Below are 19,185 nucleotides of genomic sequence, written 5' to 3' on the forward strand. Positions count from 1 at the left end.
AATCTTTTAACCTTTTTATTTTTTGCTTCAGTTGCTATCGTTGCCACATCTGCTTTTCAAGTCATAATTATACCCCTACCTAAAGTTTGGCTCTTTTAGAATTATTAACTATATTTTTGATAATTCAATTTTATCCTTAATGAATTCATTATTTTGCATATAAGTACAAACATATAGGGTTTAGTCCGAAAAGAAATGCAGTAGGATCATATTTATACTCAAAATGGCCAAATTTTTTTTCAGTTAGTCTTAAAAATTGATAGTTAAATATTTTAAGGTAAAGAGTCACTCAGAGAACAACTTTTAATAAGAAATCATTTAAAAGACATTATAGAAGGCTAGATGTAAAAGACATTATTGAGATGTAAGATTGTTGTCATAATAAGTCTAATATATTTTTAAACCAATAAATTTCAAATGCCATAACTTTAGATTCCGTTATCACGTTTAAGACTACCTTATTTTATTTGGATTTTATGAAATTTTGCATGAGCTACGAGTAAAAACAGAAAATAACGACTCACTAAAAAAATTGCTTGAAAAAAATAAAAATAAAAAAACACTAAGCTTCAACTTCTGTAAGTAGAATTTCCACATGTGGAACTCAACCGCATTTACTTAAACTACAAGAAAAGATATGACTGACGAAATTTTTCATGGCCCAACCCACAATCTGCATACATGCCAACTTAATAATTGAAGATTCATGGCAAGATGTAAGATATTCCAGACCTGAGTATGAATGTATACCTGGCTATGATTAACTATCCAATCAGAAAATCCATTACATAATTTCATGTATGATTGATGGTCTGAGTCATTTATCTCCACCATACAATCTTAATGCTTCAATAATATAACATTAAAGCATTGAAGGGAGTCTTTCACGCTCTGTCCTCACATGGCTTCTAGTAATATCCTTCACACTTGGACAGCCGGATAGCGCCATGGTGAGCTCAAGCTCATCCTTCAGCATTTGGATGACTCGTCTCACCCCATATTCCCCCTTTGCTGCCAGCCCAAAGATAACAGGCCTTCCAATCTTCAACAACATATATATAGGTTACAGTCGGCTTAAAAGAGCAATGATTAAGACTACAAATATATCAAAAGAGAGAAGCAAAAATTGGTTATAGCCAGGGCCAGAACTAGACTTTTAGGTAAGGAGGGACGGGCAAAAAAGGAAAGAAAGAAAAAACATATATTTTTTGGAGAATTTTGAAAGTTTTGGGAGGACTACTGCCCCCAATGCTTGCTGTGGTTCCGCCCCTTGTTGTAGCTATAATTGGCAATCTTTAGATTTACCATAAACCCCAAAACCCTCCTGATTTCTCCTATAAAACATATCCAGCAGTCTCAACGTGCAAAGTGTTTCAATGATGTGTAGATATTTACCTTGAAAACTCACACAATTGTGATTACAGAGTGAATGACTGAAAAAGAATACTCCTTTTGAGAAAGCAATTACTTGTCCAACGGTGCATATGGAGAAAAGAAGTGTGAGAGGAAATTCATAAGTTAGATGAATTAAATAGTTTGGGGTGGAGAGCTTACAAGGACAGCTTGTGCCCCAAGGGCTAATGCCTTGAAGATGTCCGTTCCTCGCCGCACTCCTCCATCAAAGAGAACAGGAACTTTACCTCCAACAGCATGAACCACCTTCAACCACAAGGTACACAAATATCCTAAAACAAACGTTTACATGACATAACTGATTGAAATTGCCATGCCAAAGAGCACAGTAGTATTGATTTCGCCGCTAACCTCATAATAATGGTAAATTATATTTAACATGAAAATTTCGCATACATGAATGATATGACTCGTGTGTGTTTGTAAAGCACCCAATGATGTCGTCAAGAAAATTCTTTTATTAAGAAATAAGAATAACTCATCTTTGGTTGGCACGGATCGTCTATCTAACCATTAAGATGCAATACGATCCATCTTCCCTAGGTATGAACTATCAAATCTCTTAATTAGCATACACATAATCAAATGATAAGCATAACTCATCTTCCGGCAAGGCATGCATTGTTCTATCTAAATTAAACTAACTAGGGTGTAGAACAATTCATTCTTCTTAGGCATGGCCTATCAAACCCTCTTGATTTCGTATCCATTAAAACTATTGTAAAACTATCCTTCGTATAATCACAAAAAATCCGAAGGTTGAATTAAATAGAGATAAACAACTTTCTAAAACAAGATAAGAGGTTTATCAAAATTGAATATAAACGTTAAAGCATAATCTCAAGATTAAACAACCATCATTCATATTCATAGAATTTTCAAAGAAAAACACAGTTACACCATTATTACTTGGAAAAGGCTACATCAATACCCTATGGATGAATTAGCCACTCATGGAGATGCTGGAAATCGCCTTCGTAGAGGAGAAATCAATCCCAAGAAGCTATTGGAATTTCTACACGTTTCTCTCAAAACCTAGCTACTAATCCTATTAATTTCTATTATGTAATGTCGCATGCCTCTAATGCACGAATATAAGGTGTGTTTATAGAGTACAAGAGCAACCCTAATTGATTTTGTAGCCTTCTAAAACTTTTCGTCCAAGTAAGAGAAGTAAAACTCTTTCATTTTCTGATTTCTGTCTTGATGTCAATTCTGCCGCACAAATGCGCTCGAGCCTAGGTAGTTGGTGCGCACGAGTCCATTTTTCCTACAGCATGCAGGATTTGCTTTTCAAGCCTTAAAAGTGATGGATTTACTTGCATTTTTCCTTAGTCACCTGAGAATGCCTAAAACACAAAAACAACACAAAACATTATATTACAATGAAACTAAGGGCCTAACATATGCGAGTTAAGGGGCTTGAATGTGTAACATTCAACGCTTATCAGTAACCATTCACAAATATAGACAGAGAAGTGTTTTAATGTGACTTGATGCCATCAAGTCACGTGGTGGTTTTGTGGCCTTTTCCTAAAGTTGTGTTTGTAGGCCGTTGGGCACTTTGCAGCCGACTTGTGTTTCCTTTTGCCTAGCCCATTTTTTGGCAGCCCTCTCGAAAGCCTAGCCGCCTAGGTTTTGCCATCATTCAATAAACCCATATAAGCCTCTCTCTCAATATATGTGCCACCGCAGGATAAAAAAAAAAAAAACAAAAAAACAAAAAAACAAAAAAAAAGGAAAAAAAAAAAAAAAATCTTGTTGGTGAGTTCATGGTAACGCCACTAGACGATTGAAGACAGCTTGTGTCTTGCTGTAACAGCTGATGAGACACATGGGGCCTTATCAGTTGGGCCCAAACCACAAGTCCCAATGGGCTAAGCGAATCAATTAGCCAGCAGTTCAAAGAACAAAAAGGGATGCATTGCAGGGAATAACTACTCTGCCATTTCAACTCAATTGTCCCGATATTCTTGGCAAAGAATCATGCAACACCCTTAATCTACCCACAGTCACGTAGTACCACACGATGTCTGATAACGGTTACAGGAGGTAAGGAATTCAATGCCACTACCCTGCTAGAACCATACCTGCCAGCAAACGATACCTGGCAAAGGACATACCTCACTAGAGGATGTAAAACAAATGCCACACTTGGCCAGGATTGTGCCCTATCAGTAGACAACACTTGGCTAGAGCCATATAGGGGAAGAAATACTTTGCATTAGTAATGGAAGGCACCACTCTTGGTAGATACTCTTCATACCCTACTGCTAGTGCATTCTCCTTTCCATAAAAAATTTGGGAAAAAAAAAATCTTACTAACTTAAGTATTTGAAAAATCCCCCGCTGGCAAGTCTCCGAGCTCATTTCCCAATTCTTTCTTGTAGGCATTCGTGTTTTAAGGTTGGTCGTGTGATCAACTACATCATCAGTTAGTATTGTTTATCGATTCCTAGACCAACAGCCATATGCCCAACACCAGATCAATGAGTGCTAGAGGGAATGATGTTGGCTCGTCGACCTAGCCGAACCCCAAGGACCAAAGGATTTCCATCATAGAGATCCAGTTGTAGCAAAATAGCTCAAAACATAGATCTGATCATGCAACAGAACCATGCAATGATGCAGCAGCTCCAGCAACGAAACCAAGAACCGTCACATCACAGTGTACGGGAGCCAATCCCATGTTGTGGAGGAGGAGGAAATGGTACGAATGAAGAACATGACACAAGGAACCCAGAGGAGAACCAGCGGCAGTCCCCAAAAAGTGGCTTGAAAGGGAATCGTGAGGAGGAGCCCAAAGTGGGAAGCCATGTGGACGCGCGACTCACCGATATGTAGGCCATGCTTGATAGAGTGATGAAAGCAATGAATGAGAAGCACTCCACTATTGTAGAAAACCTTGTCTAAGGGACGGACTAATACGTTTAGATTTTCCTAGGGCTAGGTGGCAATGCCGTAGCCACCAAGCAGCTCCCAGCCGGCTGGAATAAGGAGTATAATTCTCAATATTTTATTTCCTTAAGTGTTTTAACCAATAAGGAATGTATTTTCCATTAGTTTATTTCCTTCCTAGTTTATTTTTTGCATGATGTTATGACGGCTAGACCTAATGGTTATGTCTTATGACCTAACTATCTTCTATATAAGTGTAAACCCTATTCAATAAAGAGCATGCCGAATTATTATCAAACCTAAATATTTTTTGTTGTTTTGGAGATCAAGGCTCTCTCGAAGTAGCCATTGGATATCACGGCTCTCTTAAAGTAGCATTTATCCCCTTCCCTTTGTTCCTTTACTATTTGATTACATTAAGTGGTATCAGAGCTAGGGTTCCCCTCCCTTTAACAAGATATTGTTAAACCTTGAGGCCCGGTTTCCCTCAAAAGAAACCAGAAAAAAATTATAGAAGAAGCAAGTTATTCACCATAGGCCGTTCCCACAACAAGAGCAGGGCCTACCAAGATTTTTCGGTGGAAGCAAGGCCGGCTACGCGTTCATTCACACAGAGAAACCAGCAGCAAGCCATGGAAGGACGCATGGGCAGCTTGGAGCAAATTGTGCAGACCTTGACAGCAGAAAACCAGCAGCTTATGGCTCGGATTACCAAAGCTTTTGAGATGATCTCAGGCCGTGACCAACATGACACGGGAGAACTGCCATAGGAGACCACGTGCGGGAGATGGAGAAGATTTCCAGGGAGGAGAAAGGCCTCATGCCTTCGGTCACCGCCACGTCAAGCTCGATTTCCCTCGGTTCAATGGGGAAGAAGACCCGACCAGCTAGGTATGCCGGGCTGAGCAGTTTTTCAGGTTCCAAGGAACCCACTAGGAGGACAAGGCGGCTTTGGCTTCTTTCCATCTAGAGGGAGAAGCCCAACTTTGGTTCCAAATTCTGCTGCGGGAAGGGAGGGAGATAGGCTGGCCAGAATTCAAAGAAGGGGTATTTGCACGTTTCGGGCCTACCCAATTCTATGATCCCTTTGGAGAGCTAACCAAATTGCAGCGAGAAGTATAAGGGATTACCAAGCCCAATTCGAGTCCCTACTCTCAAAAATAGGAAATTTATCACAAAGCCAACTGGTTAGCTGTTTTATAAGCGGCCTAAAGGAGGAAATCAAGGCGGACGTCACTGCTGGACGACCCCTTACTGTCACTTCAGCCATCGGCCTATCAAGGGTCTATGATGCCCATAACATGGCTCTTGGAAAAAAAACGTCCATCCGGACACATGGAGACCACCATTAACCCCCCGGAGCACCACGGGCCAGCCACCGCTTCCCATCAAGAGGTTAACACCGGAAGAACTTAAGGAGAGGCAAGAGAAGGGTCTTTGTTTCAAGTGCAATGACAAGTTTGGTCTCGGGCATCGCTGCAAGAAGTTGTTCATGATTGAGGCATACTTGATAGAAGATATAGATGGGGATGGGATAGCACAAGAGGCAGAGGAGGAGGACACTCCGGAGATTTCCTTGCATGCCATTACCGGTAAGGACCCCACAAAAACCATGAAGACTTATGGGAGGATTGGGCTGTCAAAGTTTTTTGTACTCATTGATTCGGGCAGCAATGATAATTTCATGAGTTTATCCCTTGCCCGCGTGTTAAACTTACAACTTGCAGAGGAGGGAGGGATGGACGTGACCATCGCCTCAGGAGAAAAGATCCACAGTCCCGGTAAGTGTTCAAGTTCCAGTAGAATTGCAAGGCATGACTTTTACCATAGACTTTTATATTCTGCAATTGGAAGATTATGAAGTTGTGCTAGGCACTCAATGGTTGCGAATTTTGGGGCCCATTCGCTAGAATTTTGAGACCTTAGAGATGCAGTTTGTGTGGGAGAAGGTGCCAATAATATTACATGGCATTAAAGGTAATTCGGGCAGGTCAAAAGAATTCATGTTCCTCTATCTAGAAGCAGCTGAAAACAGCAAGGAGAGGCTGGGGCAGAATGTGAAGGAGAAAGAACAAGAGAAGAAGCACAGGTTGGAAGAGCAGGGAGTGACTTTTACAAAACCAGAACTGAACCCGAATGGGAAGAAAAAGAAAGAAGATATGAAGCCAAGGTTGGAAGGGCATATACGATTTAAAGATATTTTGTATAATGCTGCCTACCTCTCTGTAGTGCAGTAGCTTGAATATATATAGAACAATCTGAGAAATACAAGTATACATTAACTAGGACTGTACCACACAGCCGTGTACTCTAGAGACTAAAGTAGTATAAATTAAACACTTTACTCTTCTGATAAGATAGAAGAGATCTAACTCTTATCTAACTCTATCACAAACTAACTCTAGATAGAAGAGATCTAACTCTTATCTAACTCTATATCTTTAGAATCACAAACTAACTCTACATCTTTAGAAGAGTCCTCAGTTGAAGAGTTGTTTGTTCCAATACGCCCCCTCAAACTCAACGTTGTAGGCAACCGAACGTTGAGGTTGGTCTTGAGAATGAGGAATCGGGCTACAGCCAAAGGCTTTGTGAGAATGTCGGCAAACTAGTCTTTGCCGGAGATAAACTGAACATTAAGAGCTTGGGAGGCAACCATGTCCCGTACAAAATGATAGTCAATTTCTATATGCTTGGTGCGAGCATGATAGATAGGATTTGACGTGAGATATGTAGCTCCAATGTTATCACAATACAAAACTGATGGTCGGGAAGATTGTACACCAAGATCACCAAGAAGAGTCTGAATCCATGTTAACTCGGCTAAAGCATTAGCAAGGGCTTTATATTCGGATTCAGTGCTTGAGCGAGATACCGTTGGTTGCTTCTTTGAACTCCATGAGAGGATGTTTTTGCCGAGAAGAACACAATAACCAGAAGTGGAACGTCGATCATCCGGACAGCCAGCCCAGTCAGAGTCCGAGTAGGCTGTGAGCTACCGTGAAGAATTCTTGTGAATGCAAAAAGTACGATCAATTGTAGACTTCAAATAGCGCAGGATGCGTTTGACTGCAGACCAGTGAGAATCCCTTGGATCTTTCATGAACTGTGAGACTTTGTTGACTGCAAAAGCAATATCAGGTCGAGTAAGAGATAAATACTGAAGAGAGCCGACTGTGCTGCGGTATAAAGTAGTATCTGTAATTGTCGAACCATCAAATCGACTAAGAGTTGTAGAGGCGGACATTGGAGTAGAGACAGGCTTGACAAGAAGCATATTTGTCTTGGTGAGGAGATCATGAATGTAGCGCTGTTGAGAAAGATGTAAACCATCCTCATGCCAAGTAGCTTCAACTCCCAAGAAGTAATGTAGAGGTCCTAGGTCTTTGAGAGCAAAGGAGGAGTGTAGAGCACTTATAAGTTGAGAAATAGCTGCTGTGTTGGAACTGGTGATGATGATATCGTCAACATAGATAAGCACAAAAATGATAATACCATTTGCTTTGTAAGTAAACAATGAAGAGTCAACCTTGGAGCTTTGGAATTTGAGGTCAAGAAGTTTAGCACTGAGGCGCGAAAACCATGCACGTGGGGCTTGTTTAAGGCTTTGTGCAGCTTGCAAACTGCCGTGGGATAAGATGGATGCTGAAAACCGGGTGGCTGAACCATATAAACAGTTTCTTGAAGAAGACCATGTAGAAACGCATTGCTAACATCAACTTGATGGATTGCCCAACCTGCAGAGACAGCAAGTGCTAATACAGTTATTGATTTACAGAAATCAAATTCTTTTGTATTTGAGGAACATGAAATAGAGAAAGTAATTTGAAAGCAGTTGAAGGTGTAGGTAAAATGCCATGACCAGAATGTAAAATTTTCAAACCTTGACCATTGCCCACTCGAATTTGATCAGGTCCAGTGTAGTTGTCGGCCTGTAAATTGAGGTTGGAGAGGTCATTGGTGAGATGAACATTTGCACCAGTATCAGCGTACCATTGAGAGTCTGGAGCAGAATTAGCAAAGGCCAAATTGGCATTCAGAGGAGCAGAATCAGCCGAGTAGTCTTGATCAAAGCGGTATCAACATGAAGTAGCGGTATGACCCTGTTTTTGACAAACTTGGCAAGTGGGACGCTGTGAGGAGCCAGACCCATAAGAGGAGAATTGTTGAGGAGGTCCTCGGCCTCTGCCGCGTGAAGAATTGTTGCGGTTGCCAAAATTTTGGCCACAGGTGTTCCTCTGAGATGGAGTAGTCTGGCGTTGTGCAGTATTTGCAGTTGATATATTGACATCCACAGCTGACTTATGGAGGTCTAAACGAAGCTCAAAGGATAAGAAATAACCATATAAATCATTTAAGGAGATGGAATCTTGCCTTGTGGTCACAGATGTGACTAGAGGATCATACTCGACACCGAGCCTAGCAAGGATGTGAGTGATCAGTTCGGAAGCCTCAATGGGCTTGCCAATTGCTGCGAGAAGGTGAGATAAACCTTGCGCCTTTTGGAAGTAGGCTGAGATGGGTTGGTCGCCTTTCTTGAGGGTCGCCAATTGCAGTTTGATCTGCATAATTCTTGATTGTGATTGAGCGGAGAAAAGAGTCTCCAAGGTGAGCCAGACTTCACGTGAAGTGGAGAGACCGATGACGTGCGGCAGAGCTTCGACGGATAACGTGGAGATAATCGCACTAAAGATCATCCGATCTTGATGATACCAGGCTTGATAGCCGGGGTTGGCAACCAGCAGACCGGATGTTGGGTCGGCCACGAGCTGGGGAGGTCGGGGATTTGTCCCATCGACATAACCATAGAGGTTTTGCCCCTCAAGAAAGGGGACCATCAGAAATTGCCAGAGGAGGTAGTTGTCCTGACTTAGCTTCTGAGATACATGATGATGAACATTCTGGATAGCCGGTGATGCGGGAGAGACAGTGGAGTTGGAAACCGGGGGGGAAGTTTGGGTACTATCCACAGAACCGGAACTTGCTGGAGTAGCCATAGACGTGGGTCTTTAGATTGTCTCTGATACCATATACGATTTAAAGATATTTTGTATAATGCTGCCTACCTCTCTGTAGTGCAGTAGCTTGACTATATATAGAACAATCTGAGAAATACAAGTATACATCAACTAGGACTGTACCACACAGCCGTGTACTCTAGAGACTAAAGTAGTATAAATTAAACACTTCACTCTTCTGATAAGATAGAAGAGATCTAACTCTTATCTAACTCTATCACAAACTAACTCTAGATAGAAGAGATCTAACTCTTATCTAACTCTATATCTTTAGAATCACAAACTAACTCTACATCTTTAGAAGAGTCCTCAGTTGAAGAGTTGTTTGTTCCAATAGGGCAGGGAGTGAATTGTGCAAAACTGGAACTCTTCCTTGGGGACAAGGAAGTTGTTATGGGGGAGGGAAGATACGTTCAGATTTTCCTACGGCTAGTTGGCAATGCCGTAGCCACCAAGCAGCTCAAAGCCGGCTGGAATAAGGAGTATAATTCTCCATATTTTATTTCCTTAAGTGTTTTAACTAATAAGGAATGTATTTTCCATTAGTTTATTTTTTGCGTAATGTTATGATAGCTAAACCTAATGGTTATATCTTATGACCTAACCGTCTTCTATATAAGTATAAACCCTATTCAATAAAGAGCATGCTGAATTATTATCAAACCTAGACCTTTTTGATTGTTTTGGAGATTAAGGCTCTCTTGAAGTAGCCATTGAAGATCACGACTCTCTCGAAATAGCTTTTATCTCTTTCCCTTTGTTCTTTTACTATTTGATTGCATCAAGGACCTGCCCTTCTCCCCCAAAATAATGAGTTCCCGCTCCCCATGAAGTTCAAAATGTCTCTGTTAGAGATGTATGATGGTTCAAGAGATCCCATGGAACATCTTGAGACCTACAAGACCCTCATGCACCTGCAAGCAGTTCCCAATGAGATTATGCGTAGGATCTTCTCTACCACACTAAAGGGACCCGCTCGAAGATGGTTCAACAGCTTGCATTCAAGGACAATAAACTCGTCCTTTTTCACCTCTCTTTCCCATCAAGCCTCTTCAAGGAAGCTAGCTCAAGACCCTCTGGCGAATCAAAATGACTGACGAAAGGGGGTTGATAGAGTTATGTAAACAGTTCATGAGACAATTCATCGGAGGAAAAAGGCAAAGGAGGTCAGAAACAAACCTCCTCAGCATCAGGCAAAAAGAAGAAGCGCCCCTCAAGGACTACTGTCGGTAGATGACTCGGATGAGAAGGTGGTCTTGATTGCCCTCACAGGAGGAAGTTTGCTGGACAACTTTATGTACGTGCTCGCTAAGAGAACACCCTCCAACTTGCAAGAGTTTATGGACATGCCCGAGAGGTTCAGGAACGCCGAAGATACCATGGGGAGGGGGCAAATAGTCACCAAGATAAGAAGAGGAATGAGGCCAGGCCAATGAGGCCTAATGTGGAGCACAAACCAAGAAGGGGTTGAAGAGCAGCCTGACACCAGCATAGAAGGCCAAAGACCATCTACTACCCGGTTTGCCAACTTCACTACCCTTAACGTTCTAGTGGGGGAAGTACTGATGCATATTCAAGAAGACCCGGAGCTGAAATGGTCGAGAAGGATGAAAATGACACCCAAGAAGAAGTTGTGGGATAAGTACTGCCAGTTTTACCAAGACCACGAACGTGACACGGATGATTGCCATGCCCTCAAAAGCCAAATTGAGTCCTTAATCGAACAAGAAAAGTTGGTGAGATTCGAAGCCAACCAACGGCAACTGAGGCCTCAGAGAAATCGCGGGAAACCCCACCCCGATGCCAGACAAGAGCAGCCCCAGCGAGATCCAGAACCCCTAAGGTAAATTAGGACGATTGTGGGAGAATTCATAGGGGTGGTGAGTCTAGCTCATCCTGGAAGGTACATGCAAGGAGAGCACGAACGAGAGAGGTCTTTGCAGTGGACAAACCCACGAATGGAATTGTAGCCCATCATGTTTATGGAAGAAGACGCCAAGGAGTACAACATCCACACAACGACACATTGGTAGTAACTAAACCCAAGAATTTAAAAATACATACTTCAAATATTAAGAAAATAAAGAAATGCACAAAATACACATCAAGGATCACGATAATATAAAGTACAGAAAATGCACAAAATACATATTGAAAACACAAAGTTTAGGGCTTACTGCACAAGCTCAATCGACCGATAACCATGATCGATCGACCGAGAAAAAAGACACGTGTTAGGTCCACATTTTTAGAGGGAAAAATCGACACTCAATCGACCAAGATGGCACCAAAATCGACCAAGGTCTGCCGGAAACGACTGATTTGACTTTGTCTGAACTTGAATTGACTCGCCCTTATGATGTCTTGTTCGACCGAGAAGTAGACTCAATTGACCAAACTCGTGGAAGAAAATTGACTGAAATGGAATCTCTCTATCGACCGAGCTATAGTGACACTGACTTCAAAAGCTTTTAAAGGCTGAAAGTCTGATGAATAGCCATATTTTCATTTCTTCACATTCTGAAAAGCTAAGGAACCTTAGGAGTGTAAAAGGTAGCAAAATTTTGCGATTTTAGCGCGGAAGTGAGGTCCCGACGCCATAAGAAAGGTGGTGCTAACGGAGCGAAACTTGGGGGAAGTATAAACACTATCCCTATCACTTTGTCCATAAATAATGGTTATGGTGTAGTTGTATTGTCAAAATATATATGTGTAGTTATACTACAAGTTATATTGACAATATTGTGATAATGGTGAAAGCGTATGCATTTTGATAGAAGTGTTGTGAAAGTTGATAAAAGTTGGGTTTTGATGATAATGAGATCTAACTTAAGCTAAGGGTTGCACGGTGTTTGGAAACGATACTTGAATGCGTTGTTGTGCTTCCCAAAGTCAATTAGAACAAAACGATACTTGGGTCTTTTGCAAGCCTATAGTGCCCCAGTAACTACTAACCGTCCCAATTAGCGTGAATCCTGAGCATGACTCCCATTCTAACAAGCCCGGGCCAAAGGGGGTTGTCAACTCGATTTCCCACACTCGAACAGTAACCGAAAAAGTACCCTAACACCAAGTATCCATTTGTCAGGCCCCGAGCTAAGGAGACCTAATTGGGCCGAGCAATTGGGCCCAATACACGAATCCCAATGGGCTAAGCGAATTAGCCAACCAACAGTCGAACTCGGCCAAAGGGGGTTGTCAACTCGATTTCCCACACTCAAACAGTAACCAAAAAAGTACCCTGACACCAAGTATCCATTTGTCAGGCCTCGAGCTGAGGAGACCCATTTGGGCCGAGCAATTGGGCCCAATACACGAATCCCTATGGGCTAAGCGAATTAGCCAACCAACAGCTCAGTCAACGTTTAAAGAACAAAGGGGGATGCGTTGCAAGGGATAACTTTTTTGCCACCTCTTCGCAACTGTCTCGATACTCACGACGAAAAATTGGGTAACACCATTAACCTACCAGTAGACACATAGCATTACACGATGTCTAATAACAATTGCAAGAAGCAAGCAATTCGGTGCCACCACCTTGACAGGACCATACCTCACCAATGAATGACACAAAGCAAAGGCATACCTCACTAAAGGATGAAAACCGAATGCATCTGGCCAGGATTGTGCCTTATCAGTGGACGATACTTGGCGAGAGCCATACAAAGAGAAGAAATACTCCACATAAGTAGGGGAAGACACCACTCTAGGTAGATACTCTCAATACCCTAATGCAATTGCATTCTCTTTTCCATCAGAGAAAACCACTTACTAACTTAAGCATCAGAGGTATCCTCGTTAGCAGCCTCAGAAAGTCTCCAAGCCTCAGAAAGTCTCCAAGCTCACTTCCCATTTCTCTCTTGCAGGCATTCGCGGTCTAAGGTTGGTCATGCAATCAACTGCATCATCATAAGTCTTCATGTTGAACCACAAAAATCTTAGTGTTTTGTGCAATTGACTTTTCTTGTTCTTTTTCTTTTTTGAGAAATTGGATTAGGATCCAACTATGCTTTTGGCCACTTTGACCTTAAGACTCTTATCTTCAATTTGATAAATTTAAGACCTAAGCTTAATCTTATTATAAATTCGAGATCTTTGTTAGCCTTCTTTCAAATAGGTAACACAAATAGTTGTGAAAATAAATTATTCCCTTAAGATCAAAAACTGTAAAAGAAAGAAAAAATAAAAAAGTGGTTGGAGTGGGTCACCCAGCCCAACCACGATGGTGACTATGGGTGGCACAACTCAACCATTGTGGGGTCAATTCTCCCAGCATCCATAGCTTTTGACCGAGGTGGTTCTTTGATCGAGGTGGCTAGGAGACGAACTAGCCCTGGCTGGGCTAACCTAGCCTTTTTTTTTTCTCTTTTTTTTTTTTTTTTTTTTTTTTTGCTTTTTTAAGAATTAAAAAAAATGATTTGAGGGGTATAACTATATTTTCACAACTATTTTGACAGAGATCTCAAATTTAGAAAGAGTCCAAACTCAAGTCTTAAATCTATCAAATTAAAAAAATGGGGTCTTAAAATCAAAATGAGCAAAAGAATTCGGAGCCTTGACCTAGTTTTCTTTTTCTTTTTTTCCTTCTCTTTCCTATATCTTTGCGATCTAATATATTATTTTGGTATTTATCACAACAAAAAGTCCTGTGTAGAAATGCATGAACACGTATATTTCCTAATATTAGAATGCACACCATTCCTAAGAAAATGTTGTGTTGAGGATTTCTTGCTACAATATTACCACCTACAAATTTTCCCTAATAATTTTTATCATTTTGCTACGATATATATATAAATTAGCACAAAGATGAGATTTATTCGCACTTAAAACCCAGTATGTGTCTTACACCGACATAATCTGTAGAAAGAGCCCTTCTTATGGTAAGCAGTAGATATAGAGCCTCACCTCTTCCAGGACAGTAATAGTAGCAGGAGTATAATCAAGCTGACGAGCTCCATGATTGGAGACAATAATCCCAGCAACACCTACTTCTGCAGCCTTTATTGCTGTCAATATATAGTAGTTCATCAAACGTTAAGGGGTATTTATATCAAGAGCATGTAATGAGGCAGTCTCTAAATGGATTTATGTAAAAAAAAAAAATCAACAGAGAGGTTACAAGAGGAAATAAAAAGAAAAAGAAGATTACTTGAGTAGTATGTTTAAAACAGGGCTCCTATACTTGAATTTCCAGAGGAAAAAAGGTATTAAAGAGTTTCAAGAGTAAGTGAAAAAAAATTAATCAAAAAGATATAAAATACTTAGAATGGATAAGTTTAGACTTCAATTGATAAAAAACACTAATTATAAACAACTGAAAATTGCATTGAAAGTATAAAGTTTTAAATTAAAGCAGAGAAGGTTCTTTCTGTTTTGTAATTAAAGGGAAGGAGAGTAGGGAAGATGATGTAAAGAGATACGAATATCACAAGTGAAGCTTAATCTTACCATCTTCACGAGTAAGTATTCCCTTGATAAGAATTGGCATGTTTGTAATTGATCTTAACCATTCTATGTCCTGCAGATTTTGTTATGCACTAATTAAACCATGGTTCTAGAGTGCTCCGAGCTAAAACTAAAATTAAAGAGTACAAAATATGACCGCTGACAGTAATATATTTTTTGCCCAGCCCTTAGAACCTCCATATCTCTAATCAACCGTAGGTCCCTGGTATAAAAACTATGAGACTTTGCCAGCTAGGCCTACTGGCATCTTCGTAAGTCACTGACCTAAACTTTCCTGACATATTTCTACAATCTATAAGAAAGTAATCAAAATAGTTGCTTTTTTTATACCTTCCAACTCAAGGAAGCGTCCATTATCTCCTTAGCATAAGCTTCTAAGTTTGAACCATTATCCTGCAACAGTTAAGTTTCTGAATAATCATAACAATATCAGTCTATGAGTATAAATAACCAACAGACAACACTTGAATGGCACACATAGCGCACGCTACACACACACATTACACTGGCCTGTAAATGATCAGACATTCTACAATCAATGTATTATAAAACTGCAAATTATAATTCAACGATATAACACAGTCCTTGGCATAAACTTGTAACGTATTATGAAGTTTACTTCATTGTCATCTTAAGGGTCCCAAAAACAGGGATACATGAGTGCCATAGCCCACATACTAATAATTGGTGAAAAGTGGTGACTTGCGAATCACAGGCAAGAAGATACGGTGAAACCCCACAATTACATAGCAACAAAAAAGGCAGAAATTTACAAGAAAAAAGTTGATAAAAACAATATTAGAATTAGAAAGAAAGACAAATGCTAATTAATGTTGTGATCTTAAGGAAACTTCTTGAAATGAGCAGGTCAAATTTTTTACATCCATTTATGACAGACATGGCACAATCAATGGATGTTTGAAACGTACACATTGTGTACCGTGTGCTTTGAATTATTCATTATGACAAACAGGTTTCGTGCAGCATAAGAGCACTTTACTGATCTTTTCTTTCTTTCTTTCTTTCTTTCTTTTCTGTTTTTCTGGTGTCAGATAATGAACAGACTAATGGAGGGTCTTTTGGCTTATCAAAAGACAAACAATATGGTACAGTTAAAGTGATTTATTTTTAAGAGAATATATAAGACATCTTGGTAAATAGAATAACCTCATAATTGTTAGCTGCCATATTTAGATTCAAAAGTTTGGAAATATTCCACTCACAAATCCAGCTTCAATTGATAAGGGAAGTAGTGACTTGTGAATCACAGGCAAGAAGATACCGTGAAACCCCACAATTACATAGCAACAAAAAAGGCAGAAATTTACAAGAAAAAAGTTGATAAAAACAACATTAGAATTAGAAAGATAGACAAATGCTAATTAATGTTGTGATATGAAGGAAGCTTCTTGAAATGAGCAGGTCAAATTTTTTACATCCATTTATGACAGACATGGCACAATCAATGTATGTTTATAACGTACTCATTGTGTACCTTGTGCTTGGAATTATTTATTATGACAAACGGGTGTCGTGCAGCATAAGAGCACTTTACTGATCTTTTTTTTTTTTTTTTTTCTTTCTTTCTTTTCTGTTTTTCTGGTGTCAGATAATGAACAGACTAATGGAGGGTCTTTTGACTTATCAAAGGACAAACAATATGGTACAGTTAAAGTGATGTATTTTTAAGAGAATATATAAGACATCTTGGTAAACAGAATAACCTCATAATTGTTAGCTGCCATATTTAGATTCAAAAGTTTGGAAATATTCCACTCACAAATGCAGCTCCAATTGATAAGAGATTCTCAAGAGTCTTCAATCGAGGTGCAACCATTCTGCAGAAGTTATCACATTTTAAGAGCATTAGGCATTATTCATTGCATCAATAAGAGATAAAGCAGTTTATGCCAAACTTTAAAGGCAACAAATTTTTCATGCCTGCAAAAAAAATAAAAGAGATCATATTTAACTTGTTTCTTATGTCGGCCTCCTTTCGACCAAGTCTGGGCCTGTCAGCAGTTAGGACAAGAGCCTTGTATCCATTTTTTTCAGCTCTCTGCACCAAAACAGCTGCTATATCTCGCCTCTTGTATACCTGTTCACAAATGATTACCAAATTGAAGTGTGTTTCTATCAAACAAGATCACATTTAAGGAAACGGTAACAAAAAAGATTAAAATTAAACTAAATTATAAGAGAACAAGAAGAATACAGTACATATAATTGAAAGAATCGAACAGCATTGCAGCTGGAAGCAACCTCCTCTACAGTGCAGGAAGACGTGAAGGATAGAACCTACAGTAAAACATAAATCAGTGTGCGAGCACCATGTGTAAGCACATTGCTAGAATATTAATTAAAATTGATTAAATTTACCATTTTCTATTAGCTTAAGCTTTTGAGATAACTAGTGATATAACAGATGAGCTCGAATCCGTTATATAATTACCATTACGGTTTTACATGCAGCTGCTGCTCTGGCTGTGGCAACCTCTCCTACAAACAGAACATCAAGCAGTATTAGCATTTGGCAGGGGGAAGGAAATCTCAACTGAGGCCACTTCCTAGAGGGTTTAGACCTTCTGGGTGTGCCAGCTTATGCAAGGCAGTTGGAGCAATCATAATGGGCGCCGAGATATTGTACCCCAATACGGAAGTTGACAAATCTATTCTGCTTACATCCACAAGAATTCTGGGCAGGATCCTGAGAAAGCAATGAAAACTGATGGGTAAAATGCCAAGATACTGTTTGACCTATTAAGATTAGCAGGTTTTGCACATTAATTACGTGATTCTACTAAATGCTTTCACGTTCTCTTTTAAAGTGTACTCATCCTCGGCTCCACCAGCATAAAAATCATAGTGCATTTTTGGAAGGGCTTCCCTTGCCAATTCTTGGAACTCCTTCACATTTACTGCTTCACCTGCCATTATATCCTGGAACACATGGACATATATTTTCAATGAATCCATCACCAGAACCAATAGCTTTTCTATAGTTGAAAAACATGTGGAGTACAAATTCAATATCCATGAGAATTGAGATGTACAAGCAAGCCTCTAATATGCACAATAATATTCACAGGCGCAGACACAACCACTGAAAGTTACCAAAGTGCTCATCTAGAAAATCAATTTCCAAGCACACCATCCATTTGGAAAATCTAGCTGATATTTTAGCAGTTCACAGCCAAAATTGTGGGAGCGAAGATCAATTAGGACCTTAAACGCCTATGTTGCCAATATGTAAACCAATCAAAAATTTGCTTTTGACCCACATAACAACAAGAACGAATTGAAAACACATGCTCCACATAGATTAAACTACGTAATTTTAAGTATACAAGATGATCAAGTAAATTTGGCCATTGTTAAGCTTACCAATGGGAGCTAGCTGAAATCCTTTGGGTTTTAGAGAAGGCGACCGGCCAGGGCAGCTTCTGAACAAATACGATTAGCTAAGAGATATAGGCCAAAGTGGTGATGAATATCTGAATTCCATCATTGCCCATGCCTCCTCATTACTGGAGCTTCCTCCAGGACTGTATTTGTCTAAATCGATGGAGCTTCGTCAATTATTTTTGTCATTTTGCAGCAATAAACAATTATGGAGACTTTATTTACCATTTGTACAAAAAGTTTCTTGTCTTTTATCTCTCACAGCACAAGCTCAGCCCATTCTCTTCTACCGTTTTATCATCCACGTTGATTATTCATCAGAATTTTCCACAGAAAACCAAAAGTTACTAGATGTTTCCATGTCGAACCTCTCCAGTTCAGCTGACTGGACATCTAGACAGACCTCCTTGAGTGAAAACGTGTGAAAAATATTTTCACCCCGCAACAGTAACTTGAGTTGGTTTAGTGTGCTCAAATCTCAATTGAAGGGAAGCTGCAAATGACTATCGTATCGTATTGATTTGGAGAGTTTGGCAACCAATCTCATTTTTTTTCTTAAAAAAATTAAAATTTAAATCATTCCCTTTTTATATCACATTAATAATCACTTTCATTTTTCACTTTTTCTTATAAAATAAAATTTAAAATTTAAAACTTTTTTCTACTTTATACGACATCAATTACTTCTTTTTACTATTAAAAAAAAAGAAAGTCACCTCAAAAACTTTTATCAAACACACCCATGTCCCTGGAATTATTAGAATACATTCTTATTGTTTTCTTGGGCATAGAATAATACAAATATTAGAAACCATTAGAATCTTGGCCAAAGAAAAAATTGAATAAAGTAGACGATCGTGGGCTTTGTTTGGCAAACCCCACTCATCTTCTTTAAAAGAGTCAATATTTGATTAGCGATATATTGACTTTAATCCTTAAGTTTTCAATTTAAATAATTAAGTCCTTAAACGTTCCTCTTGTTTTA

At 39.6% G+C, this 19,185-nt stretch overlaps 1 protein-coding gene and 1 non-coding gene across 4 annotated transcripts; both read right to left on the reverse strand.

Annotated features, from left to right (window-relative positions):
• Nucleotides 1-574: 574 nt before the first annotated feature.
• LOC133863777 (peroxisomal (S)-2-hydroxyacid oxidase GLO4-like) lies at nucleotides 575-18,689 on the reverse strand. Of its 3 annotated transcripts, XM_062299868.1 has the most exons (13): nucleotides 18,426-18,673; nucleotides 18,183-18,353; nucleotides 17,590-17,738; nucleotides 17,381-17,505; nucleotides 17,251-17,297; nucleotides 17,019-17,096; nucleotides 16,772-16,896; nucleotides 16,579-16,636; nucleotides 15,129-15,191; nucleotides 14,781-14,850; nucleotides 14,238-14,338; nucleotides 1,555-1,659; nucleotides 575-1,042 (listed from the first exon to the last, which is right to left on the reverse strand). In XM_062299868.1, exons 3-13 carry the CDS (start codon nucleotides 17,730-17,732, stop codon nucleotides 863-865), a joined length of 1,095 nt encoding a protein of 364 aa, XP_062155852.1. In that variant the 5' UTR covers nucleotides 17,733-17,738; nucleotides 18,183-18,353; nucleotides 18,426-18,673; the 3' UTR covers nucleotides 575-862. The 3 variants fall into 3 exon arrangements, 2 of the variants coding, with proteins under 2 accessions (XP_062155852.1, XP_062155853.1); XR_009899436.1 differs by lacking the exons at nucleotides 575-1,042; nucleotides 1,555-1,659 and adding exons at nucleotides 7,528-7,757; nucleotides 7,841-8,048 and having other exon boundaries at nucleotides 18,183-18,689; XM_062299869.1 differs by lacking the exons at nucleotides 575-1,042; nucleotides 1,555-1,659 and adding an exon at nucleotides 7,525-8,048 and having other exon boundaries at nucleotides 18,183-18,689.
• Nucleotides 8,633-8,771, reverse strand: LOC133865120 (small nucleolar RNA Z247). Its single transcript, XR_009899648.1, has one exon. It is a non-coding gene; the product is annotated as a small nucleolar RNA Z247 (small nucleolar RNA).
• Nucleotides 18,690-19,185: the final 496 nt, after the last annotated feature.

The sequence above is a fragment of the Alnus glutinosa genome, chromosome 3 (assembly GCF_958979055.1).
Source record: "Alnus glutinosa chromosome 3, dhAlnGlut1.1, whole genome shotgun sequence".
Lineage (NCBI taxonomy): Eukaryota > Viridiplantae > Streptophyta > Magnoliopsida > Fagales > Betulaceae > Alnus > Alnus glutinosa.